Source organism: Saccopteryx bilineata, chromosome 11 (assembly GCF_036850765.1).
Source record: "Saccopteryx bilineata isolate mSacBil1 chromosome 11, mSacBil1_pri_phased_curated, whole genome shotgun sequence".
In the NCBI taxonomy this organism is placed as follows: domain Eukaryota; kingdom Metazoa; phylum Chordata; class Mammalia; order Chiroptera; family Emballonuridae; genus Saccopteryx; species Saccopteryx bilineata.
In genome coordinates, this window is record NC_089500.1 from 21783378 (window position 1) to 21808880 (window position 25503).

The window sequence follows — 25503 nt, forward strand, 5'->3', positions numbered from 1 at the left end:
GGTTGGTGGCCGATGGCAGTGGTCCTCCTCAGGCTGGCTCTACTCAGCTGCCTACATCTGCTGTTGATTTGTGTTGGAACCAGTTGGCCTTCATGTCTCTGCAGCCTAAATTAGGGTGGGTTGTTTTTTTCCTGGATTAAAAAAAAAAAATGGTACCTTTCTCCCCCTGTGGTGTGCAGATTATTATAGTGTCTGCTTGCTTAGAGGGGACCAGAAAGAGCGTGAACTCGGACAAGTCTGGTTTAATTGCGATGTGTAGCTGCCCGAGGTCTCCTGTCCACTCTGGCTCATCCTGAGCCAAACCAGCTTTCCATGGCCAAATGGGGCCCGGTTTCCACAGCACTTCCTGTCAGGAAGTTCCCTCGCCCAGTGTGTGCTGTTAAATAGGATCCTTTTCATTCCTTTTCCTCTTATAAACTTCCCTTTCAGGCCATCCTGAGGGAGTGTGGGATGTGGCCAGGCAGGGGGAGGGATCTGCAGGCCCCGCTCCCCAGAGGGCAGTGGCTCAGGAAGGAAGGCCGGAAGGGCACTGGGCAGGGTCAAACACCTGGAGTCCCTGCCCCAGGACACGGCACAGGGTGGTTTCCTCCTCTGCCAAGGGTGCCAGCTGCCTCGCCCATCAAATGAGGCTCCAGGGTGACCCCTCTTCTCCCTGCCACACAGAAGAGGTGGTTACCTGTGAAGTGGGATTTGAAGAGTACCCCATCCTAAAAATACCTCCCTCCTGCTCCCATCCTAAAAATACACCCGCTGCAAACTTCCCACAGAGCGCGACTCTACCTTTCTCATTTCAGTCTGCGCGGGCATGCTTGCCGCAGCACCCGGGAGGTACTAGCTCGGCTCTGCCAGCTGGCCCCCTGCATCTGTCCGTTGAGCCCCAGGAAGCTTGCTGCTGCCCTTGGGGAATGGGACATGGGAAGGCTGCAAATCGCTGGGAAAGGTGAGCTGGCCTTGGGTGCCAAAACCTGATCATCGGACAATTAATTGTCCAGGTCCGCGGGGGAAAGGGGGGAGGTCATGTCAGAGTTCACTTCTCCTGGCCCTCGGTTGCAGACTTCATATCTGTCATCTCTGTCATCTCACTTAGTCCTTAGATCTGTTTTGTAACGTGGGTGTTTCCCCCCAACCCTCGTTTTGAGTATTCTTACCCCCTTTTACAGGTAAGGGACTTGAAATTCAGAGAAGTGTGACCCCATCTCACACAGCTGGGCCTAGACATTACAGCTGTCTGATTCCAAAGATCTAATGCCTTCCTCATACCCCAGCCTGCCTCAAAGGGGCATGCATGCTTCATTCATTCATTGGTTGTCAAATATACATAACATAAATTTTACCATTTAGGTGTGTAATTTCTGCAGCTTAAGTACATGAGTTGTTGTACAACCATAAGCTCGATTCAACTCTCGGAACTGCTTCATCGTCCCAAGCTGAACTCCATACCCACTAAACAGGACTCCCATTACTCCCCCCACCCCACCCCTGACAGATGAGTGCAGGCTCATCTGGTTTGAGCAAAAAGCTCACCAGCTTGGACCCAAGGTCGCTGGCTTGAGCAAGGGGTTACTCGGTCTGTTGAAGGCCTGCGGTCAAGGCACATATGAGAAAGCAATCAATCAATGAACAACTAACAAAACTGATGATTGATGCTTCTCATCTCTCCATTCCTGTCTGTCTGTCCCTATCTATCCCTTTCTCTGACTCTCTCTCTCTGTCCCTGTAAAAAAAAAAAAAATTCACATATGAGGAGTTTTCCAGAGACTCTAAAGTCATCATTTATGAACCACAAGGACCCCTGGTTAAGCTGCTGTGCTCTCTGGATCTGCTAAATACTACATGCAGTGCTTTTATGTAAAGTGTGTTTTACTGCATGTGAAATAGCTGAAAAATCTCCAGCTCTTGTGAAATTTTCATTCATTTATCCTATGTGTATTAAGAACTTACTATGCACCAGCTACTGAACTGCAGGCATAAAAGGAAGATGACATGGTCCCTGCCCTTCAGTACCTTAGACCCTGCGAGGGAAAAGTAGCTACAACACAAAGTGATATGAGCCCATTTTCTGAACCAGAAATCTCAATGTATAATATGATGGGAATTTTGGGTACACCTGGCTGGACTCTGAGATAGGCTGGGAAAGGGGAGAACCCTGGCTCAGGAAAATAAAGAAAAGATCAGCATAGAAACATCAGGAAAGAGGAGGATGGGGCAGGGAGTAGGGGTGGTAGTCTGGGTCTCTCGACTCTTCTTGTCCGGAAGCTGTTATGTTGGCATGTTTGTACCCCATCCTCCCAAAATGCACAGGTATCTGTTGCCCCGGTTTCTCTGGGCCTCAGGTGTAGACTTTGAAGGGAGAAATGGGGTGTATGAACGCAAAGGACAACTCAGAGGGAATCTGACCTCTTGGGGCTGTTTCAGGATGGGGGTTTCCCTTCTCCAGAACATTGTGTAGCAGAAGGGGTGGCCCCCGCGCTGAGATGGGGCGGGTTCTTTCCAGTTTTGCTGAGGCACTTGACTGGTACCCGCTGGGGTAGGGGGTCAGCAGCCTTCTTCCTCCACTTCTTCCTGCTGCCCCTGGACCTTGACGAACAAGGCAGCACCAATTCTTTTCTAAGGTGACACCATCTGATGAGAGTGTCCTTGTGGTTTTCACAGCTGAAGACCAGGTACCTGTCAGCAGCCGGGGTTCATGTGCAAGGTCCTGGTGGGGATAATTTAGAACCAGGCAGGCAGGCCCAATCTTGTTACCTTCCAGAATTCCAGGGCCTAAGAGAATTTCATCCTTCATTGACTAGACTGGAAACTCGGTGTGGACCTCTGTTAGCTTCTCTGTGCCTGGCAGTGCCTGGCACATCACACATTACTCGTTGAGTGGGTGAAAGAATGAGTCCTGGGCTGCCTCTCTGACGGTCCCCAGGTGCCCCCTTGAAGTCACACAGACCTGGGTTTGGGTCCTGGCTCTGCCATACCGAAGCCCTGATGCCTTGGGTAAGTTGATGCATCTCTGTGAGCTTCAGTTGCCTCGCCGATGGAATGGGAAAGTGATTCCAGGGCCCTGGTCCACAGACTGTGCTTCCAGGGCTGAGCGGAGTGCCTGCCACATCCCTTCCCTCCCCTGCCGCCCGAGGGGCCAGGCTGGCTCCCCTAGAGTATTTCCCTACTGCTTACCTCCTGGCCTTTTAGCAGATCCTCCTTCTAATCTACTGCACTGACTCAAATCCTGCCCTTCTTTCTTGTCTTTCTCAGGAACAATAAACACCTCTTTTTTCTGCTTCACTCCCAGGACAATGGGGAGGTCTTATAACCTAGTGGTTAAGAGCATAGCCCTGGAATTGGAAGGAACAGGGTACAAGATAATGTGTGTACTGCTCAAAGATGTGCTTCTGGTAATAGAGGCTCCCCCCACCCAATGGCGGGTGTAATGGTGGGGGAGGTTAGAGTGGCTGACTCACTTTCTTGGGCCTCTGTTGACCACAGAGCGGATTTCTTCAGCATGCGCCATGAGTTCTCACAACTGCCTGCTGTGTGCCAGCCCTGGGTAGACCCTGGAGGGTGGCCTGTTCTCTACCTGTTTACGGTCTGGGGACAACCCAGGAGAAAGGCGGTGGAGATAATGGCAGAGGGCTGTGTGGCCGCTCTTGGCCTGCCCGTGAGTCCCATCAGGTGCAGCGGTAGGGAAGGGAAGAGTCAGTGAAGATCTTTGGAACGGAGGAGGTGTAAGCCGGACCCTGGAGAATGGCTAGGAGCTGAGACAACAGGAAGTGACAGGCCTTTTCAAATGGTAGCAGGGAAGAATTAGGAAACGGGAAAAGTATGCCACCCACAGAAACACCTGGACAGGGAAGAGCCAGTGGAAATGAGACAATGTGTTCATTTATTCAATGAAGCAACAAAAATGTATGAGCACCTCTCTGTGCCATGCTTGCACCAGGGCTGGGGACCCAGGGGTGGGTGGGATGCTGTGTGTGCCCTCCAGGAGTGTAGGTGACCTGCCTGGCAGGTGATGTGTGCCCTTGGTGGAGGAGGGGAGGATACAGAATGTGTCCCCTTTTCAAATCATGGCGCCCTGCTGGCTTCTCTTGCTGTGATGTCCTTGGCCTCCATGAGAGGAGGGACTGTGTGTTCCAGCCCCAAAATGTGGACCACAGAATGGTAGACTGTCATTAAGAGGGCCCTGAGAGGCGCTCCATGCCCAGAGCTCAGCAATCTTCAGAGGCTCTGACCCGTGTGCTGGGGAGGTGGTTGAATCTAAAGATGACAAGAGCCCACCCCCAGAAGTTCTGATCTGCAGGTCCTGGGTGGAGCCTGGGGAATGTGCATTTTTTAATAAGTTCCAAAGTAAGTCAACTGTGGTGATCAGGCTTGGCTTCACATGGGATGTCCCCGGGGAGTTTAAAATACTGAGGGTCTGACCCCATCTTGGAAAGTCTGATTCAGCTGGGCTGGGGTTGGGGTCTATACACTGGTGGTTTTAATAGCTACTTCCATGATTCTGACATGCAGCCTGGGTATTAACCAAGGACTCTTATTTATCTAAATATTTTCATTAGTCAGGGTTCTCCAGAAAAGCAGAACCAATAGTGTGTTTATGTGTGTGTGTGCACGCACGTGTGTGTGCACACATTCAGAAAGAGAGGTTTATTTTAAGGAATTGGTCCTGATGATTGTAAAGGCTGGTGAGTACAAAATCTGCATGTAGACCAGCAAGCTGGAGACCCAGGGGAAAGTTGGCATTGCAGTTTGAGTCCAAAGGCAGTCAGGAGGCAGAATTCCCTGTTCCCCTGGGGAGCTCAGTCTTTTCTTTCTTAAGACCTTCAACTGCTTGGATGAGGCTCACCTATACCAGGTAGGATAATCTGCTTTACTCAAAGTCTACAGATATAAATGTTAATTTCATCTGAAAAATACCTTTACAGCTACATTTAGATGGATGTTTGACCAACTATCTAGAAATCATGGCCTATCCAAGTTGGCGCAGAAAATTAACCATCATACTCCTCGTTTTACAAATAAGAGAACTGAGACCCGGAGAAATAGAGCAACTCCTCCAGGGCTCCAGCCCTGGTTCCTCTATCGCTGATTTACTTGTCTAGACTTGTGCATCATAAAACCATGAAGAGGCCATCCAGGGAAACTCCGTTCCTCGTTCACAGCAGGAAGCTCCGACTCAAGGAGGCTGACCACCAGTTCCAAGTCCTGCATTCTGGCAGGGAAGAGAGCTGGATCTTAGACCCAAGACTCCCACTGCCCAGTGGCTGCTCCTTTCTCTACTCCAAAGGGCAACATAGTGAGGCTCAAAGAGAAGCACCTTTCTGTGGGGATGTGAACAAGCCCTGCCTCTCTCTCCAGTTGCAGACTCGCTCTTCGGGTCTCGGGAACAGAGGAGAGGGAGCTGTAAATTGACTCTGCTTCTAAGTAAAGGGGAGAGTTGGGAGGCCTCCCGGTGGTTGCTGACCCCCTGCATTTATGTCTAGGCCCCACTGGTGTCTATAATTTTGTGGCTGCCTCCTTGATGCTCGGATTTGTGCACTTAATGCCTTCATCCACAGACATGGTCTCTGCACACCTGCCTCTTATTTAGAATTAAATATGGCTTTAAATCAAAGTCCAGCTATGGTGGTTGAACTTGTTAATAGCACATCACCCTCCCCTCGGCCCCAAAGGGCTTGCGAGCATCCACATTGATGGGGTGTGCGGACCCCCTGAAATAAGCATGGGATGTTGGCCAGAGATTGTGATTCAGAGTCTGGATGAAGCAGGCTGTGGGCAGACAGAGAGATCCAGAGACAAGGTCAAAAATTATGGCTGGCGGAGCCAAGGTGGGCACTAGGCCAGGCCCCAGGGATGCCCTGCCATGATTGTGGGGCCTCAGAATGTGTGTGGGAGTTAAGGGTTCAGCTGGCTAGGAGATGATGCCTGCTGGCAGATGGGGAGAACAGCTACTGCACGTTGGGGACGGGAGGCCCCCAAAGGCAGGGCGGCCTTACAGGGGAGCTCCCATGGGCTGCCTGCTGGGGCTGGGTCCAGGCCTAGCTCTCAGGGAAAGGGAGGAGACAGCGGAAAGAGCTGGCAAGTCCTGACCCTGGGACAGTGGCTACCCACCCTGCTTTTTTTATCTGGTGACAGAAAGCAGGCATTCTCGGATTAGACCCCTCTCCAAGGGGTCTAATGGAAGAGGCCCAGACTGTGTGTTCAGACACCCAGGCTAGGCCACAGCTACCTGTGTGATGGAAGAGGCCCAGACTGTGTGTTCAGACACCCAGGCTAGGCCACAGCTACCTGTGTGACCTCGGGGAGGCTGGTGGGAGCCGGAGCCAGGGCAGGAGCTCCGGCCTCCAGGCTGCTGTTCCAGAGCTCTGTCCTCAGCCTCAGAGCTCGCCAACCAGCAGCTTGGACTTGCTCCAGCTCAGAAAGTGACCCCCGAAGCCCTCCAGTCCACTGAGTGGCTGGCAACCTCCTAAGAGCCTTCCTACTGCTGTGTGCTGTGAAAATGGTATTTCTCTGGGGGTTCCAGGGGGTTCCGGGGCTGAAAAGTTTGGAAAGCACAGCTCCATACTGGTGTGCCCTGCAGGGGTCCTAGTCACACCAGTTCTGCAGGATACTGAAAGGTGTCAGGCAAAGCAGAAGGAGTAAACAAGGTTAGGAAATGGAGAGTTAAAGTAAAGCAGTGGTCCGGGTTTTCTCAGAAGGAGGGAGGGAGGGAGTGTGTGTGTGTGTGTGTGTGTGTGTGTGTGTGTGTGTGTGTGTAAAATGGCCAATGTGAATCTCTAACAGGGCTTTGGTACTCAGGTATCTCAAGCATTTGTGTCACTTGAAGTTCATAGTTGCAGTAAGAGACAGGATCTGCTGCTGCTGGCTGTCACTCACCTGAGATTCCAAGTCTGGACAGCAGGGGTCAGCTGTCTGGGCCTGGGTTATGCGCTTGGAAGCTTGCTGCACTGCCACCCGGGGTGGGAGTAGGGGGAGCCCCCTCTTCCCCAGAGGGAGATGGGGTTCTGCTTCCCACCAAGGCTTTCATAATGGGGGCCTCTTCCAACCCAAAAAGCCATGTCAGATCTTAGCAGTTGAAATCTTTGACTGTGGAGTCCTCTTCTTGGATGATGGAGGGAGAATGCTTAATAACGCCCCCAACCCCCACCCAAGGAGCCAGCATCACAGGAGGCCCACCCAGGCTGTGCCCTGCTGTTCCCCTTTCATTCCCTTCCCCGAGAGGTCCCCCCTGCTCTGGCCCCCTGCCTCTCCCAGTTCCTGTCATGGTTAGTGGTGTGGACAGTGGGCTGAGGTCCACAGGGAAGGCCCCCTGGGTCTTCCCAGGAGACAAACAGTTTGCCTGAGGCTCTCACACCTACTACTCTCAGGCTAATCCAAAAATCCTTGAAAACTTGGGTGCAGGAGGAAAATGTCCTTGGGGGCTTCCCACCGCAGAGTTCCTGTTTAATCTCTCCCAGTGGGAATCCACAGGGCGGAATCAGCAAGCTGGTGGCGTCATAGGAGCTTGGCAGCAGAGACCTGCGTCGGGGTGGGTAGGGCTCAGTGAGGTGCCCTCCAGTCACCCCGGCCAGCAGCTGCCCGTGCAGAGCCAGCCCTGCTCTGTTTCCCAAAGGATTGGGGCCACCTTCTCATCCATAATGGTCATATTGCTCAAGTTTCCGAGATAATGATCCAACCTTGTGTTGACACTGACTCGGAAAGACCTACTTGAGAGGACTGGATTGGCAGAGATAACTATCACTGTTGTCACCGTCCTTATTAATGAACATTTAAGAAGCTGCCACAAGCAAGATACCATGAAAGTTCTGGTTTGGGTGCAAGAAATAGTGCGGCATGACTTCTACCATAGAGGATTTTACCTTCTAGTCCTGTAGACCTCAGTTTTCTCAAAATCTACAAAGTGAGGGCATGAAACCAGGTAGTTCCATAGCCTCGTATAACTCTAACTACAGTCCTGCCCAGTGGGCATTCTCTGAAACCTGGGCCACAGCTGGCCATGCAGTTGGCCCTTCCCTCGTTTATGTGGCCACGTCGCCACCTCTCCTTCCTCCCCTCTTCCATGCCTCCCTCTTCCCTGCCTGCCTTGGCTCCCTTTTTTCCCGTCTCGGTTTCATCGACTTCCCTGCCCTCCCTTCTTCTCATCTTCATCACAGCTTTCTCCACCCCCTCTGCCCCCTCTGCCCTGTGGGAGCCTGGAGGCAGAGGGCTGTCCCCTCACCAGTAAAGCAGAAAGGTGTCAGGGTTGAGCAATCCATGGTGACAACAGAAATTCTTTCTCCAGAATTGACTGGGGCAGGGCCGTCTCTCAAGCGTGTGGGCTGGGGCCTTGAAGCCCTGCGCTGGGTCATGTGATCATGAAGGCCAGCAGAGGCAGGGGGTCTATACAGGACAATGGAGTTAGTCTATGGTGACCAGATATCCCACTCCACCTGGGACCAGGGGGATTCCCAGAAGGCTGGACTATCAATGTCTAAACCAGGAAAGTGCTGGGTAAACCAAGACACATTAGTCCCACCTCTTGGCTTTGGGTGGTAGAAGGAGTTAGGGTAATTTTCAGGATGAGAATGGTGTGTTGTGATCCTTTCTGGGGTTTTGGCTTCTCCCTACCCACTGTTGATTGGGCCGGCGCCCCACAGGAGAGCTGAACGGTGGGAGTCAGAACTCAGGCGTCTGCTGTTGCTGTGGCCCCTTGGTGGGCCGGGCGCCGTGGCCATGGCTGGGTGTGCACGCTGCATTTGCCGCCACCGTGAATCAGTGGTCTTTTCCCCTCTCCGGCCTCAACGTCCTCAACTATAAAAGGTTCTGTTTGGTCCTGACATCCTAGAAACCTACAGGTTGGCAGACAGTATTCCCAGCTCTTTTCATCCTTTGGATGCTTTCAGTTGGAGCTCCTAGAATGGAACACACCACTGACTCACTGCTTATCCTTCTTAACCCTCGGAGTAGTACGAATGTTCATGCATGTCCTCGTGCCTCCTGACCATCCAGAGCACAGTTGTAACAAAAATTTTTATTTTAAAAATGTGTAAGGCAATGTTAAAAAAAGGCAAATGTGTGTTCTTCTTGTTTCCATGAATTGGTTACCAAACAAACATGATTTTAAGTTAATAAAACTGGAACTAATTTCTTTTTAAAAAAAAACAAAACTCACTCCTGGGGGTCAGTGAGCATGCAAAGAACTCACCACTGAAAGGGTTAAAGGACATAGGACTTTCCCATCCTGGCTTCATCTCCACATAAGAAAATGGGGGTCGAAGTAACCAGCTCACAGGGTTGTTGTAAAGATTGAGGAACTATATGTAAAAGCCAACTCAATACCTGGCAGATAGTAGGTGCTTAAAAATGGTGTATAAAATCAAAACTACTCCGGATGTGGTCTGACATGCTCAGGGTTCAGTGGTTCTATGAAGTGTGACAGGATGTGTGTTTAGCACAGTGGTGATGTCGTGTGGAAATCCAGTGTGACACATGCTTCCAGCTCCCGATGTCCCCCCGGGAGTGGGGCAGGGAACCGCTGTCCTCTCCCTTCCCGGGGCACCAACCAGAGGCTCTCCTCAGCTCTCAACTGTGAATACTCAGGAACAGGATGCGAAGTCTCATTGTGGCTGCATGTTTTATATTTTGAGATGATAGCAATTGCGAAGCAGTATTGGGCTGAAGGTTTTCAGAAAAAATCCTTTCTATTTCAAGTCATAAGTTGTTGACTCAGAAGAAATAAGGTTCTCCCGTTTATCCCTTGGGAGACTTAACTCGTGAATTTTCTGGTTTCATATTTTGCTCTCCTTAGCTACATATAAGCACAGCTGTGCCCAGCATTACTAGGAACGTGAAGTATACACAAGTGTTAGCTACTTACCGAGGGCTTTGCCCTTCTTTATTACTTATGCTTCCAAGTTATTTCCTCCTTGGGAAACTCAAGGTGATACTGATTATTTTCAGCCAGGCCCATGTTTGCTCAATGAGTCACTCAACAAACACGTGTCAAATGCCTGTTAGTGTGAAGGTCCATGCTCCATCCTGTGGAGGGTTATAGAGAAGCAAATTATTCTTTCCATTGAAGGACTTATATTCGGTCCTGTGAACTCCATCCTTTGGAAGATGAAGAGCCTTTTTAAAGCTAAAAACATTTCATGGATGTTTACCTGGCTGTACCTGTCTTGTGCGATTCAGTAATGTTACATTTTGTACATCTGTGTTGAATGTATCACCACCCCATCTGCACACATGTGAAAACTAGCCAGCCACAAATGTGTGTGTTCAAAAGTATTTGTCCCGGCCTGACCTGTGGTGGCGCAGTGGATAAAGCGTCGACCTAGAAATGCTGAGGTCGCCGGTTCGAAACCCTGGGCTTGCCTGGTCAAGGCACATATGGGAATTGATGCTTCCAGCTCCTCCCCCCTTCACTCTTCTCTTCTCTCCTCTCTCTCTCTCTCTCTCTCTCTCTCTCTCTCTCTCTCTCTCTCCCTCTCCTCTCTAAAAAATGAATAAATAAATAAAAAAGGTATTTGTCCCATATCCTAATGGTGTTAAAGGTTTTTATGGGTCTATCGCCTGCCCTTATCTCCAGCTGTCTGAGGGGCTTGAGTGTTCAGGACTACTGAAGGGAGATGGGGCTCAGCCTGGAGAAGGTGAGGGCCCTCTGAGGAAGGAGGCAGCTAAGAGGACCATGGTGGGAATGTGTTGAGTCGCTGGCCCCTCAGTGGCAGACCATAGTGAAGTTGGGGTGAAGGAGAAAGGGAGGGAATGGTACTTTCCTGGAGGGATATAAAATAATGCAACTTTTATCTAACCCAGCTCTTGTCTGTTTTAGGAAGCCTTCCTCACAACTCTTCTTTGCCCCTGGATTCACATTGTTCCTTTTATAATTTGATAACTGTAGCTTTGTAAATTGCCTATGGCCATTTCTAAAGGACCCTGCCTCTCTCACTGCATGGAAAAGTCCTTGGCCCCCAGAGACCGGGACAGGGTGGTGCCCTTGTCTCTGTCCCTGTCCTGTCCCACCCCAGTCCCAGCAATCCGCGGCTGCTCAGCCACCACCTTCTACACACCTGGGGTTAGATCAAGCGGCATTTCGCTTCATTCCTGACACCCAGTGCTTATCCCAGTACTCACTGTGGTCTGTCTACATCTACCCTGACCCCCCAGTACCCCACATCCTGGTGTTACTTCTATCTCTTCTTCCCCACATCAATCACAATAGCTCTCATTTTCCAGTTACATGTTCACATGGTAAGGGCAGGAGAGAGGGAAGGAAGAGAACATGGAAGACAGGTACCTAATTCAGGAAGTCTTCCTGGAGGAGGTGATACCCAAGCTAAGTCTTAAAGGACGAGCAGGAGTTAGCCCAATAAAGGTGGGCGAGGGCGAAGAAGTTGGGAGGGCACTGGGCTTCAGTGGTGGGGACAGAATGAGCAAGGCCAGGGTGGTGGGAGTGGGTGTGCCAGTAACACCTTCCGGTGGGTGGAGGCAGACGAACAAGGGCACGAGGGGCCACATGATGGAGCCCAGCGTCAGGCACCAGTGGTTAGGACAGACTCACTCCTGAGCAAGCGACAGTGGGGAAGGAGAAGGGGGCACAGGTGAGGAAAGTGGTGCAGGAACCGTGGGCTGATGTCGGGAGCAAGGGAGTGAGAGAGGAAGCCCGCGACCTCAGCCTAGGCATCCAGGTGGGAGGCAGCGAAGGGTGGGCCTGCGAGTCCCTCCCTGCTCAGTCGCTCAGAGCTCTTCCTTTATTCCAGGGAATTGGCCTGTTTGTCTCTTTATCCCTCTGCTTCATCCACTGGCACAAACTCCCCAGAAAAGCTAAAAATTCATCTCATCTGACCCAAATCAGAGGGTGGATGCGCTGGGGCTTTATTACACGCTGGTTAAAACGGGTCTTGTGGCAGAGGATGGGCTACATGATAATTGTATCTTTGGTCACCTCCACCCACCCGGCCAGAAAAATGGTGGCGCTGCCTCTGTTTAGACACCGTTTTACAAAAGGGCCCTCCTCCTCCCTGCTACTTTTTCTGATTAGTCTTGAAAACTCAGCCTGTAGGCCTGGGAAGGAGATGGGAGGAGGGAGGAAGCAGAGAAAAGGATCAAGCAGAGAAAGGATCGTGCCCTCCTACCCACCGGTAGCCTTTAGGGAAAACAGCCTGGGCGGATTTGGAGCTATTCTCTGGGGGCAGGGCGGGCGGCTCAGCTCCGGCTCCGGGGCTCCGGGCTCCGGGCTCCTGGCTCCGGCTTCCTGAGAGACTGGGGCTGGAGCTGTTTTAAAAGCAGGAGTAAGCAGCTCCCTTCACAGCAATTTCTTTTTATGATTCTTAAATTCCTAAATTGTTCGTTGGGTTTAAGCATACCGTCTATTTGGAACTGAGAGTCAGGAATACCGAAAGAGGGGGCCGTCACTCTGGCTTTGGAAGAAATATTTTTGGAAAGGGTGTGGAGCAAGCAAATAAATCATGAGTAGCATTCAGTATAATAAGTAGGGAGCAAAAGGCCCTTGCAGGCCCCCCTCTCCCGCCCTCCCTCCCTCCCTCCCCGGAGCTGGGTGATGAGCCTGACTCACTGTGGAACAGTTGGGCGGCTCACACATGAATGGTCTGGTGTGAAGGTGAGTTGTAGGTCTCAGGTGGCAGTTTTGCAGGGAGTCTGCTTGCGAGTAGTTGGATACTTAGTGAGGGTACCAGTCAAGCAGGAAGCATTGTGCAATTGCATGCTGTAGCCTTTCTTCTCACCTGCCTTCTCTTCTCTAAATAGTGAGCTGGCAAATCACTGTGGACCTTTCCCTCTTTTCCCAGCCCCCCACCAGGCATGACGGGAGATATGACAGGAGATAAAGGGGGATTAGAAACCACACATGTTGCCTGACCAGGCAGTGGTGCAGTGGATAGAGCATCAGACTGGGAGGCGGAGGATCCAGATTTGAAACCCCAATGTCACCGGCTTGAGCGTGGGCTCATCCGGTTTGAGTGCAAGCTCACCAGCTTGAGCACGAAGTTGTTGGCTTGAGTGTGGGATCATAGACATGACCCATGGTTGCTGGCTTGAACAAGGGGTCACTGCTATGACCCCAGTCTGCTATAGCCCCCCAGTCAAGGCACATATGAGAAAGCAATTGATAAACAACTAAGGTGTCAAAACGAAGAATTGATGCTTCTCATCTCTCTCCCTTCCTGTTTGTCTGTCCCTTTCCCTGACTTTCTATCTCTATCAAAAAAAGAAACCACACATGTTTATTGGGGGAGGAGCCAGGGAGAGAAGATTATACATGGAAAAGTTATTTGAGACAGTAAATGTGCAAGGGCCAAGGGGTAAGATCTTAACTCCTAAAGGGGTTAAGAGGAATGTGCATTAGTTAGCTGTTGCTGTGTAACAAAAATACTCCAAAACTTTAGCAGCTTAAAACAATACACATTTATTATCCTCATCATTTTTTTAAAATTTATTGATTGATTTTAGAGAGAGGGGAAGGGAGAAAGAGACACACACAGAAACATCAATCTGTTTCTGTATGTGCCCTGACCAGGGATTGAACTGGCAGCCTTTGTGTATCAGGACAATGCTCCAACCAACAGAGCTATCTGGCCAGGGCTATCCTTATGATTTTTCTAGTCAGGAATTCAAGAGCAGCTTAGCAAGGGAGTTTTAGCTCAGCGTTTCCCATGAGATTGAAGTCATCTGAAGACTTGATTAGGACTGAAGGTTTTGCTCCCAAGATGTCTCATTCAGTAGCTGATGCTGGTTGTTAGTGGGTGTCTGGTCACTGCTTAAGTGTCTCTAAACAAGGTGACTGGATTCTCCCACAGCAAGAGTTCTAAGAGAAAGCAAAGCAAAGTGGCAATGTCTATCATAACCTAGCCTAGAAAGCTCGCACTGTCAGTTCCCTGTATTCTGTGGTCATACAAATCAGCCTGATATAGTGGGGGGGAGACTACACAAGGAGTGACTACCTGGACATCAGGGACATGAGGGCCATCCTGAGGCTGGCTGCTGCACCGTCAAAGTCACCTTAGGTTAGAGGAGGGTGTCAGAAAAGAAATGAGACGCCAATAGGGTCTGGAAGAGACTGGGATGACAAGACAGGTGGGACTTGAGGTGTGGCAGGTTAAAATAACAGGCGCAGAGGCTGAAATGAGCTTGGTGTGTTTGGAGGGCAGTGCACAGACCAGCTTTACAGAGAGCATCCGGGTCAGAGAGGACTGGGTAATAAGGTCAAGACCAGACTGTGGAGGACCATGATGGGCAGACTGGGACAGTGGGACTCCCTAAAGGGAGTCATTGAAAGTTCTATAGTGAAGAGATGACAGGGTCCAGGTGGGAGCCTCTTCCTTTCTGGGCACCTTGAGTGGCCACTTAATTCTTTAGAACTCAGTAGCCACCTCTGTAAAGTGGGCAGAACAAATGGGTAACATATGTGAAATAGGTGTTCTGTTTCTTCCACTTTTGAAGAATATAGCTCTCTTGCATAGTCTGCCTTGCTAGTCACAGGAATATTGCTATACAGTTGGGTAGTGCTAAACAGACATGGGCCACCCCTAGTATCTTACAGTTGTGTTCTACAGGACTTGATGGCAGCCAAAGCCTGTTCTCATCCCATTCTCACCTGATCCTCACAACCACCTGTGAGATAGACAGCCCAGGGTCATTAACTCCATTTCATAGACAGAAAAACTGAGCTAGAGCAGCTGAAAGGCCCCAGGACAAATTGGTAGTGATCAGCCATTATCAAAAATCCCATGGCCCTGGCTGGTTGGTTCAGTGGATAGAGCGTCAGCCCTGCGTGCAGACATCCTACGTTCAATCCCTGGTCAGGGCGCACATGAGAAGCGACCACCCAGTCAGGGGACACATTAGAAGCAACCATCTGCTTCTTTTTGTCTCCCTCTCCCCTCCCCTTCCTCTTTCCTAGCCAGTGGCTCAATTGGTTTGAGCATTGGCCTCGGTCACTGAGGATAGCTCAGTTGAATTGAGCATCGGCCCTAGACGGGGGTTGCTGAGTGGATCCTGGTCAGGGCACATGTGGGAGTCTGTCTCTCTATCTCCCCTCCTCTCACTTAAAAAAAAAATCCCAGCCCTAGCTGGTTGGCTCAGTGGTAGAGCATCTGCCTTGTGTGCAGGAGTCCCGGGTTTGATTCCTGGCCAGGGCACACAGGAGAGGCGCCCATCTGCTTCTCCACCCCTCCCCCTCTCCTCCCTCTCTGTCTCTCTCTTCCCCTCCTGCAGCCAAGGCTCCATTGGAGCAAAGTTGGCCCGGGCGCTGGGGATGGCTCTATGGCCTCTGCCTCAGGCGCTAGAATGGCTCTGGATGCAACAGAGCGACGCCCCAGATGGGCAGAGCATCACCCCCTGGTGGGCATGCCGGGTGGATCCCAGTCAGGCACATGCAGGAGTCTGTCTGACTGCCTCCCTGTTTCCAACTTTGGAAAAATACAAAAAAAAAAAAGAAAAAATCCCAAAGATTTGGGAGTTTGTGAAAGAGGGAAGAGAATCCAAATCATTCACGATTTTAAATAGTAATGGCTTTCAAATTCAATATCACATCAGACAACATACAGGAAAATAAATCTACTTTCCACCCCTCAGTGGCAGCTGTCCAACCCCATCTCAGAAAGAACCAGTCACCAGTTTTTAGTATGCCTTCCCAAAGATAGCCCATGCATCTACAAACAAATATATGCATGTGGTCATCTTTTTCTTTCCAAATGTGGTAACAAACCACACATGTTCCAGCACGCTGTTCAAACTGCAGATAGTTATCTACATAGCCATATACAGATTGCCTCATTCTTTTTAATGGCTGCATAGTACTCCATCGTGTATCTGGACAGCCTCCCACTGCTGTCTTCCCGTCTCTGGGTATAGAATCAATGCTGCAAGGATAACCTTTTTACATAAGGTGGGTACATGTGCTAATAAAACTGTAATGATAAATATAAGGAAAATTTCTAGATCATTATTTTGCCAATCTGATTGAAGAAAATTAAAATCTATTTAATTTTTATGATTTTTTTATGATTGAGTGATGCTGAATATTTTTCACTTTTTAAAAAGCTAATTGTATTTATTTTTCTGTGATCTCCCTGTTCATTTTGTTTGTTTGTTTGCTTTGGCCAATTTTTCTAGCAAGTTTTAAGTCTTTTCCTGATTTAATATAAATTCTCTATAAAAGAACTCTATTTGTGTCTTGATTTTGTTAAGGAATTATACAAATGTTGAAGTCTTTATTTAATCAAATTGATCAGTCTTCTATGGCATCTGGATTTTCTGTCTTTTAAAAGCATTTCCCCTTCGAGATTCTAAAATAATTTTTCAATATTTCTTGTCCATAATTTTTTTCTTTGACTTTTAAACCTTTGCTGTACTTGTCATTTATTTTACTGTAAGGAGTGAAGAAAGAATCCAAGTTTTGATTTGTTTTATTTCCTACATGATTGGCCACTTGTCCCAATTTCATTTATTAAAAAATATATCTTAAAATAAAAATTGAAATTCCACCTTTATTATATGCTAAGTTCTTCTATAGATGAATTTATGTAAGTCTATTTATGGACTGTCTATGACTTTCTATTGATCTGTCTCTCTGTTCAGGATCCAGTACCAAATATTTTATTTTATGGCTTTATAATGTGTTTTTAAATTTAGTAAGGCTGGTCCTCTGTTCCCATTACTCATATGTTTCAAAAATCTCTTGGCTTGTCTTAAATGCTTATTTTTTTTTATATGAACTTTAGAGTCAGCTTATCTAATTTCAATAGAAATCCTGGTTGATATTTTTATTGGGATCATATTGCATTTATTGAACTATTGAGGGAAAATTGGCACGTTTACAATATTGTGGCTCCCTATCCAAAAGCAGCATCTTTAAACTTTCTGTGTATGGATTGTACACATTTCTTAGGAGTTTATTCCCAAGTGTTTGTGTTTATTTTCATTGCCAAGTAAATGGGATCCTCTAACCTAATTTTGAACTTGTCTGTTGTTTGTATAGGCAAGTTTCCAATCATATCTGCTGCAAATAATGATGTTTTTTGCCAACTCTTTTCTAACTTTCTAACCTTGTATTTCATATTCAACGTTTTTGATCTTAAGACTTCAAAGGGGGACCAGCCTTCCTAGGTTTGAGGAAATCACTGAGCCTGTTCCAGCTCATCAGTGGATCTTCCAGGCTTCTTTGGGGCGGGGGGGGGGCAGATTCTTGTGTCTTGAGAATATTTTCACTCTAATTTATCATAGTCTGGAGACCAAAACTCTTGGCGCAAATGAATAATGAGTCATAGCGGTTGGGGTGGGAAGGGGTGGGTAGTTACTCTGCGAGGTGCTGGCAGGTGAGGCACCCTCCCCAGAGGCTGTGAAGGAGTCCAGTCCTTGTGGCTGGGCTCCTGTGGCTGGGGGCACATATGGTACAGGGAGGGACTGTTCCTGCCTTTGAGATACGCACTAGGGAAACAGAACATTGCGGGGGGTGGAGGGGCCTGACTCCCCGGCCTGAAGGGGACCCTGGCTGCACACAGTGGCCTGACCGTGGGTCCTGCCCAGACACCCACCTGTAACTTACTAGCTCCCACGTCCCTGATCATAGGACCCAGCCCACACGGATTCCTTCCTGGTTCCTATTGCTCTCAAATAACATGATTCGCTCACCACTGTTTTGCAACCCTATTAATAAGATACTATAGGAACTTAACTCTTGTTCATATCAGTTAGCCTATGGCAAAATTGGTTTTGTTATACATTGATGACTTTAGGTGAAGACTTACTACAGATGCTGTGGGTTAGTCTTACCTGCTCATTGAAGCCAGAGCCCTTCAAAAGCAGGTTTGGGGACTTGTTTAAAACCCCACATGGCGGCGTGAAGCCCAAGTCAAGCATAGGGTGAGTGAACAACAACATTTGTTAACTGAGTTTCCATTCACATTCTAATTGCCCTGGAACCAAATAGCCCTCAGCTTCTGCAGAGGGGCTGGGCAGGAAAACGAGCGGAGGAGAGGCTGGCTCGAATATAAATAGGGAAAGGAAATGCCCGGATATTCCCGGTTCAATAAAAGTTATATTATGATATTATATGTAACTGCAAGTAAGCCTGAAAATTGCAAGCTTCCAGTTTGTCCTTGCCAGCTGAAGGCCAGGCAGCTCTGGTGGTGGATGGCATCTACTTAGAAGAAAAGGGCAAGTTCGAAGGCAAATCTGAGGTTTCACGTCCTTTGGATAAAACAGAGATCCTTGAGTCTGGTGACGGGGCTGCTGATCTGGGCTTTGTTTCCAAATTGGAGTGGACAATGGCAGGGGTGCAGAAGTGTTCTTTAAGGCGTAACTAGGACATCTTCCACCTGGCTGAGGCCTCCCGAAGCCGCCTCCCCGGTTGGAGCCCCTAGACACCAATCCCATGCAGAGGCCTGGGGCAGGGAGAAGGACAGGAAGAGGGGCAGGGAGCAGGGTGGGGGCGGGGCTGTGAGTAATGAGGAACAGCTTCATGGGTCCAGAGGAAAAATCTCCTATGGTTTCCAGCCGCCCTTCCCTCCTTCTCCAGGACTGCCAGTTGCTGACAGCTGCTGATTCCTCTTCCATCCAGAACCTTCCCTGACTTCCTTCCCATGGATTCACTTGCCTCTCTGAACTCACTGGGCCTCTGCCTCCGAACCCAGCGCCTACACTACTCATTGCTTTGGCCGTGCTCAGCTCAAGCTTCTGGGCCTTACACTGCTGTTCCCTTTGCGGAATGTTCTCCCACCTCTGCCCCACACCCCTGGCTGCCTGGGGACCTCAGACCTCAGCTCCTGCACCAGGTCCTCAGTAGGGTCCCCTCCTGACCCTGGCAGAGCCCCTGCCTCCTGGCCCCTACCCCGACGGGCCCTGTCCACACCTCTGGGCTGGCACTTAGCACTAGCATTAGCTTCTGGCTTGACGTGTCTCTGTCCCCCACTCTCCTGTGAGTTCTGAAGGCCAAGAATCCCATCTCTTTCACCCCCGTTTCTCCGGCCCTGAGCAAAATGGATCAGTTCTCTTGGAACTGAGAGGCAGCATGGGAACTGCTTAGGAAAGTGGAACTGGCCGCTGGGGTTCAAGTCCCAGCTCTAGCTCAGTGTCCCCATGGGGTTTTGAGAGGCTTCATTGAGAGCAGCCACATAGAATGTTTAGGACAGCAAGTATCACAGAACACTCATTACATCTCTGTCATTTGTTTGATTCTGTTGATATCAGTTGGAGGAAGCTCAGAATTAACCCTCTGCCTCCCGACTATTGTATATCTGCCAAGTTCTGTCCCTGTCTGTTCTCCCACAGCCCACACTCCACACACAGGGCCTGTGAGGTTGTTGGTAATGAATTTGTATACATTCTGGAGAAGTAGCTTCCAGACACCGCCCCAGCAAATGGTCCCTGTTTGAGAGTAGGGAACATGCCTGACCTGTGGTGGCGCAGTGGATAGAGCGTTTGACCTGGAATGCTGAGGTTGCCGGTTCCAGACCCTGGGCTTGCCTGGTCAAGGCACGTGTGGGAGTTGGTGCTTCCTGCTCCTTCCCCTTCTCTCTCCTCTCTCTCTCTCTCCTCTCTAAAATGAATAAATAAAGTCTTAAAATAAATTTTAAAAAAAAAAGAGAGAGAGTAGGGAACACAAACCTGAATCCACTTCTTTGCCTCCGTCGGGGGCCTGGTGGGGGACCATGTGCAGCACTTTTCGCCAACCTGCGTCTCCATCACTGCCCAGTGTGGCCAAAGGCTGCTCCCACCGTGAACGTCTGCCCTTTACAAGCCCAATATAAGCTTTTTATAAGCTTGGAATCCAAGGAGCCAGCCTGGACCCAGAATATAGTTAAGTGGATTAGCTGGAGGACACCACAGAACCATGAGTGTGTGAGCAGCAAGGGGCCTTCAGAGCCCCTTCTAGTCTCGTGTTAAAAAGAACTGAAGCTCAGAAAGGGAACTCAGCTGGTCGGGGTCCCCTGTAACCCAGGCACAGGGCAGAGATGATGTAAGTGCAGGCTTGAATTATACTTCCGTCCCCAAAAGGTGTGAGCCTCTCCTTGTGGACTATGCACCTGGGTGCTTCTCAGCCCTCACTCCTTGTGTTTTTAACCAGACAGAACTCATCCTCCAGCAGCCTTCTTGCCTGGCTCCCGTTTCCCTCCTCCCACTGTGCAGTCCCCGGGCGTGGTGGCCGTGGGGCAGCGCTGGGAGGCCTTGGCACATGGGTCAGGGTGGCCAGCATGCAGAGCGCACGCAGAGGCTGGCCAGCTGTGCAGCCACGTTGGCGCCTGCTGGGAGAGACACTAAAATATCCCCAGGAAGATCAAAATGCCACTTAACTCAGGAGTTCTCTCACAATCCCTTAATAACTAGTGAAATCAAAGTTGTCCCACTCCTACACAGGGCTGGGGACTTTGGGCAGAGATGCTTCAAAGAATAGTGCTCGCAGGGGGCTCCCCGCCACCCCACCCCACCCCCGGGAGTGTGTGATTGTGGGGAGTACTAGACCAGCCAGGACACCTCCTGAGAAGGCAGCCAGAGGCAGTGGAAGTCTGAAATTCAGTAACGCCAGGCCCTAGTACTGTTTATGGAGGGTGAATGATTTATTTTATTATCTAAATTTTCAGTGGTTTAATAAGGTTTAATAAGCCTCCCAGGGAGAATTCTAGCTCAGGAAATCGCCTGTAATAAACATGAGTAGTAAATCCTTTATTTTGAACATAAGAGGTGTGCAATTTTTCTTAAGAGGAAACAAGCCACCGCCCTTACCCCCGCCTCACCCTCTGATAAATAAAGGATGACTAAATAACGAAATAACAATAGTTAGAAGGGGCACCACTTTATTTGTCTGGCCCAGACTCCCACAGCCAGCCGCTGTCAGCGGGACCCACCTGCAGCCCACCGCTGGCCCTGGGCCCCTCCAGCTTCTCCAGCTCACTGGAGAGGGCCCTTCTTGCCTTCCGAGGCTATGCAGTCCCTTAGAGATCCCCTCTTTCCATCTTTCCTGCAAGGTTACCGCTCTCTGCAGGGGAGAGAAAGCAATGGCTTCGGGGGACATGTGGGTTGTTAAGGAGTCATTTAACCACATTACTTTATGACCTTAACCGTACTTGCCCTGTATGTCCTAATCTGTGAAATGGGGATAATACTGGCCTCACCTGCCAACAAGGAGGTGACAGTGCTTTGAAAAGTAAAGGCTTCAATCCACCTCTTGGGTTAGGGGATGGGGGCAGGGGCCTTGGCACACCCTCTTGGGTTCCTGGCGGGCAGTTGCCATGAAGAGGAAAGGGTTCATCCAGGGGGTAAATAAACAGCTCAGACACTCATATCCCCATCCCCCATCACCAAAGCCCAAGTGCGGAGCAGCCCTCTCACTCTCCCTAGCCCATCTCTCAGACCACCCGTTAGGTACCCCTCCAGTCTGTCTGAAGTGTATGCTTTATCCCTGTGAGAACTGAGGGGGATGGAAGCCCACCCTGGCTTTTGCCTCTCCGCCCACCCCTGCAGGTGATTCTAGACCCTTTCTGATACAACTGAACAATGCGGGTGGAGGTGGTGAGGAAGGTGGGGATGGTGCTGAGGAAGGGGCTGGCAGCGCGATGCCATGGACAGAGTCTGGGCTGAAGGTCTGGAGGTCGGGGGACTCTCACTGACCTGAAGCTGTGACTTTGGACAAGTCGGTTCACAAGAGCATGAGTTGAAGTTTCTCCTCAGAAAAGTGGGCCAAATAATTCTTTCTGTGCCCAGGGATCCTAGAAAAATGTGTGGGAAAAAGAGATGTGGACAAGCTTTTCTGAGTGTAGAGCTCAGGAGGGCCGGGGCGCTGTTAACTCGGGCATTGGCATAAAACAGGGAGGCAGGGGCTAGAGTGCCTGATCACAGGGGAAAAACCACCCGATGAGGGGACGCAAAGGTCTGTCTGTGGCGAGTGTGCAAACCCAGGAGCGCCTGCCTTTCGGGCCTGGCCTCTGCCCCGTCCTCTGGTCTCGGTGTGTGTGTGGGGGCCCAAGAAATGGAGGAGGGCTGGGGGGGGCACAGTGGTGTGGGGGCCCAGGCACTGGGGTGGGGGTGGGGGGGAGCACAGTGGTGTGGGGGCCCAGGCACTGGGGTGGGGGTGGGGGGAGCACAGTCATGTGGGGGCCCAAGCACTGGGGTGGGGGTGGGGGGGAGCACAGTGGTGTGGGGACCCAGGCACTGGGGTGGGGGTGGGGGGGAGCACAGTGGTGTGGGGACCCAGGCACTGGGGTGGGCATGGGGGGAGCACAGTGGTGTGGGGACCCAGGCACTGGGGTGGGCGTGGGGGAGCACAGTGGTGTGGGGGCCCAGGCACTGGGGTGGGCGTGGGGGAGCACAGTGGTGTGGGGGCCCAGGCACTGGGGTGGGGGTGGGGGGAGCACAGTGGTGTGGGGGCCCAGGCACTGGGGTGGGCGTGGGGGGAGCACAGTGGTGTGGGGGCCCAGGCACTGGGGTGGGGGTGGGGGGAGCACAGTGGTGTGGGGGCCCAGGCACTGGAGGAGGGCTGGGGGGGCACAGTGGTGTGGGGGCCCAGGCACTGGGGTGGGCGTGGGGGGAGCACAGTGGTGTGGGTCAGGGACCTGCACTCCAGCTACAAGGGAACATCTGGTGGAGGAAGGAAGCTCCGAGCTTGTTTCACAGAAACCAACCAGCTCCAACTCTGGGCCCCAGGTGAGCTGGGGACTATGGGCTCTGGGCATGTCCCGGCAAGGTGGCAGAACAGGTGTGGCCAGCTTCACCCAGCTGTGGGCGCTCTGCCTGGGGTGCTCTGGCAGACAGGGCACAGGCTAGATGCTGAGCTGGCCCTGCCCAGCCGCCCAGTCTACACGTCTGGCCCAGCCTCTGGGACAGCTGAGGCCTGAGGGCACCCTGGGGTCAGGGCTTGTTGCTGCCCTGCATAGGGGAGCCGCGAGGACAGGGTGGTGCAGGGGCCAGTGGAGGTGGACCACAGGGAGGAAGAGCTGCTCAGAAGGTGCCGGTAGCGGCCGCCCTGCCTCACTCCCACGTCTGGAAAAGAACCCACATCCCTTCTGCACCGGTGCAGCACCCCTCACCGTCACCGCAGCCACCAGTTCTGCCAGGTGGCTTTGGAGGTGCCGGCTCAGGCAGTGGAAGAGTTGGATCCTGGAGATGGTGGAACCATTCCCGGGGCAGTGGGAGTCTGCCAGCCGGGGGCAGCCTGCCCTGGGGACTTGGCAGATGGTAGCATTACCCTGAGCCCCAGATTTGCTGAGTTGAGCAGGATAGATAGAATTGTCCCAAAAGTCACACCACCCAGGCAGTCATAGAGGACGGGAAAGAGATAGGACTTGAAAATTAAGTCAATCAAGAAGTCACTTTGCCTCTCTGCTCCCCAGCAAATGGGGATCACAGTAAGGATGAAATGAATGAATATAAGTGCCTTACGAATGGTAGGGCTCTGTTCTGATGTCAGGTGTCCCCAAGGCAGAGGATTGAGGCCTCCCCATCACCTTTTGTGACTACAAGGCTATCTCTACTCTGTACTTGAACTGGTCTCATTCATTCAGGGTCTACCATATTCAGCTTTAATGGCTTCCCGGGAATGACACAGGCATATAAGAAACAGACCCTGCCTAGAGCAAATGAGATCTGTGTAGTTACTTCCCCATTTCCCAGATAGGCATACCGAGGGCCACGGGAGAATGTATTTGCCTATACTCCTGCACTTCATGTTCCTGGTAAAACCACCCTAGAACATGGGGCCCCTATTAACCAGTCAACCATGCACCTGGCTGAGAACACAGGCTTGGCATCAAAACACCCTTCCTCTAGTTCTAGCTCTGACACTGATTTGCCACGTGACTCTGGGCACAGGCTCTTCTTTGTGGCTCATTTTCCTCACCTGTAAAATGAGCATGAAGTTGATATGAGCCTCGCCTGCCTCGTGAGACAGGAGATACGGATGAACCATGGGGGATAACGCCAAGGGCGCCCTGGGAGCTCGTAAGGACTGTTCTCAGCATCTCTGGCTGGGAAAGGTGCTTAAGTAGCATGGATCTCTGCGAAACTGTGCGGAAGGCAAACTGGTTCCCAGTATATTCTGACAAAATACCTATTATGGTCTGTGTTCTTCCTGGACTTCAAAATTGCTAACATTAGTTGAGCACCTACTATGTACCAGGAGACATTTTATGTGCCTTAGCTCATTTGATATGTACAGCAACTCTGGGAAGTTGACACTTATCATCCACTGTGCAGATGAAGAAACTGAGCTCAGAGATGGAAATACCAAGTCCCAGAGGCCATCAGCATGGGTGACAGGCTGTGGACACAGGCAGTCTGAGAGCAGGGCCCTCACCCTCCACCACGCAGCGTGGGCCTCAAGTTGTCTGATGGCCAGCAGCCGACCTCAGCGCTTGCTGACGGAGAACAGCTTCTTGTGCGATCCCGCTCACACGTGTTTAGAGGGGACTCTGGCCTTGCCCTATCTACCCAGCAAAATCCTCTTTCTCCTTCACAGCCAGACAAGCCCCCTCCTCCTGAAAGCCTGTCCAATCTCCCAGCCCACAGGGTCTGGTACCTTTCTATTCATACCTCTCATTTACACTCAGCACTGAGCCCCCACCCCTGTGTGGGTCAGTCTCAGCTCCCTGGTACGCATCCCTCAGCCCTGGCTCTGATCAGATCTCTACTGAGCCCCCCACCCCTGTGTGGGTCAGTCTCAGCTCCCTGGTACGCATCCCTCAGCCCTGGCTCTGATCAGATCTCTACTGAGCCCCCCACCCCTGTGTGGGTCAGTCTCAGCTCCCTGGTACGCATCCTTCAGCCCTGGCTCTGATCAGATCTCTACTGAGCCCCCCACCCCTGTGTGGGTCAGTCTCAGCTCCCTGGTACGCATCCCTCAGCCCTGGCTCTGATCAGATCTCTAACAGTCAGCCTTTGAGGGGAAGAGTTCAAGTTGGACTTTGTAGGGGGCAGTGTGGAAAAGGGAAGTGCATATCAACTCTGGCACCACATACAGCTGGGTTCAAAGCCCCGCTCAGACACATGCAGCATTGGGCAAATCACTGACCCTCTCCGTACCTTTCCTTTATCCCTAAATTGGAGGTGATGGCACAAATATGGACCTTTCAGGATTGCGTTGGTTGGGGAAAGATTAGAGGCACCATGGCTGATGTGTTATAGGCATTCGATAAATGGTAGCCAGTATTGATTACTTTTATCAATGTTAGCTGGATTGCTTGCTTCATTTGGTTATTAGAAGAGGACACAAATCTTGAACCTCCTTCTTCCATTTCTAAGTTTCTCTTCTCCAGTTCTGCCTTTATTTCTGATCTATCTATATATTTTTTCTATCCCTTTTGTACCAAAGGGTTCTATTTTGCACCAGGCCTCTCCTGGCATTGCTTTTTTTTTTTAGTTTTGTTTTGTGTGAGATAGATTCTTTTTCCTGAGTGTGTTATTCTTGGAGACAGAACTGCCCTGGCTTGGGCAATGGAGGGAGGGGAGGAGGGCCTGGGCGGGGCATAGCCACCCCTTTGGGACACTGCTGTCTGGCCCCTCCAGGGCATGGGAATCTTAGGGTCACCA

The 25503-nt window shown here is 50.8% G+C and overlaps 1 protein-coding gene and 1 non-coding gene across 5 annotated transcripts in view; both read left to right on the forward strand.

The window, feature by feature from the left end:
- The window catches only part of ZBTB7C (zinc finger and BTB domain containing 7C), a 333977-nt gene that overhangs the window by 290861 nt on the left and 17613 nt on the right, over positions 1–25503 (forward strand). The window contains exon 2 of one of the 4 annotated variants that reach the window (XM_066247010.1): positions 795–940. The exons of the other annotated variants lie outside the window; for them this stretch is intronic. Coding sequence (XP_066103107.1) covers positions 906–940 — 35 coding nt within the window. The 5' untranslated portion in view covers positions 795–905. The remainder of the gene's footprint in view (positions 1–794; positions 941–25503) is intronic. 4 annotated transcript variants of the gene reach the window in all.
- On the forward strand, positions 15047–15122 carry TRNAT-UGU (transfer RNA threonine (anticodon UGU)). Its single transcript has one exon. It is a non-coding gene; the product is annotated as a tRNA-Thr (tRNA).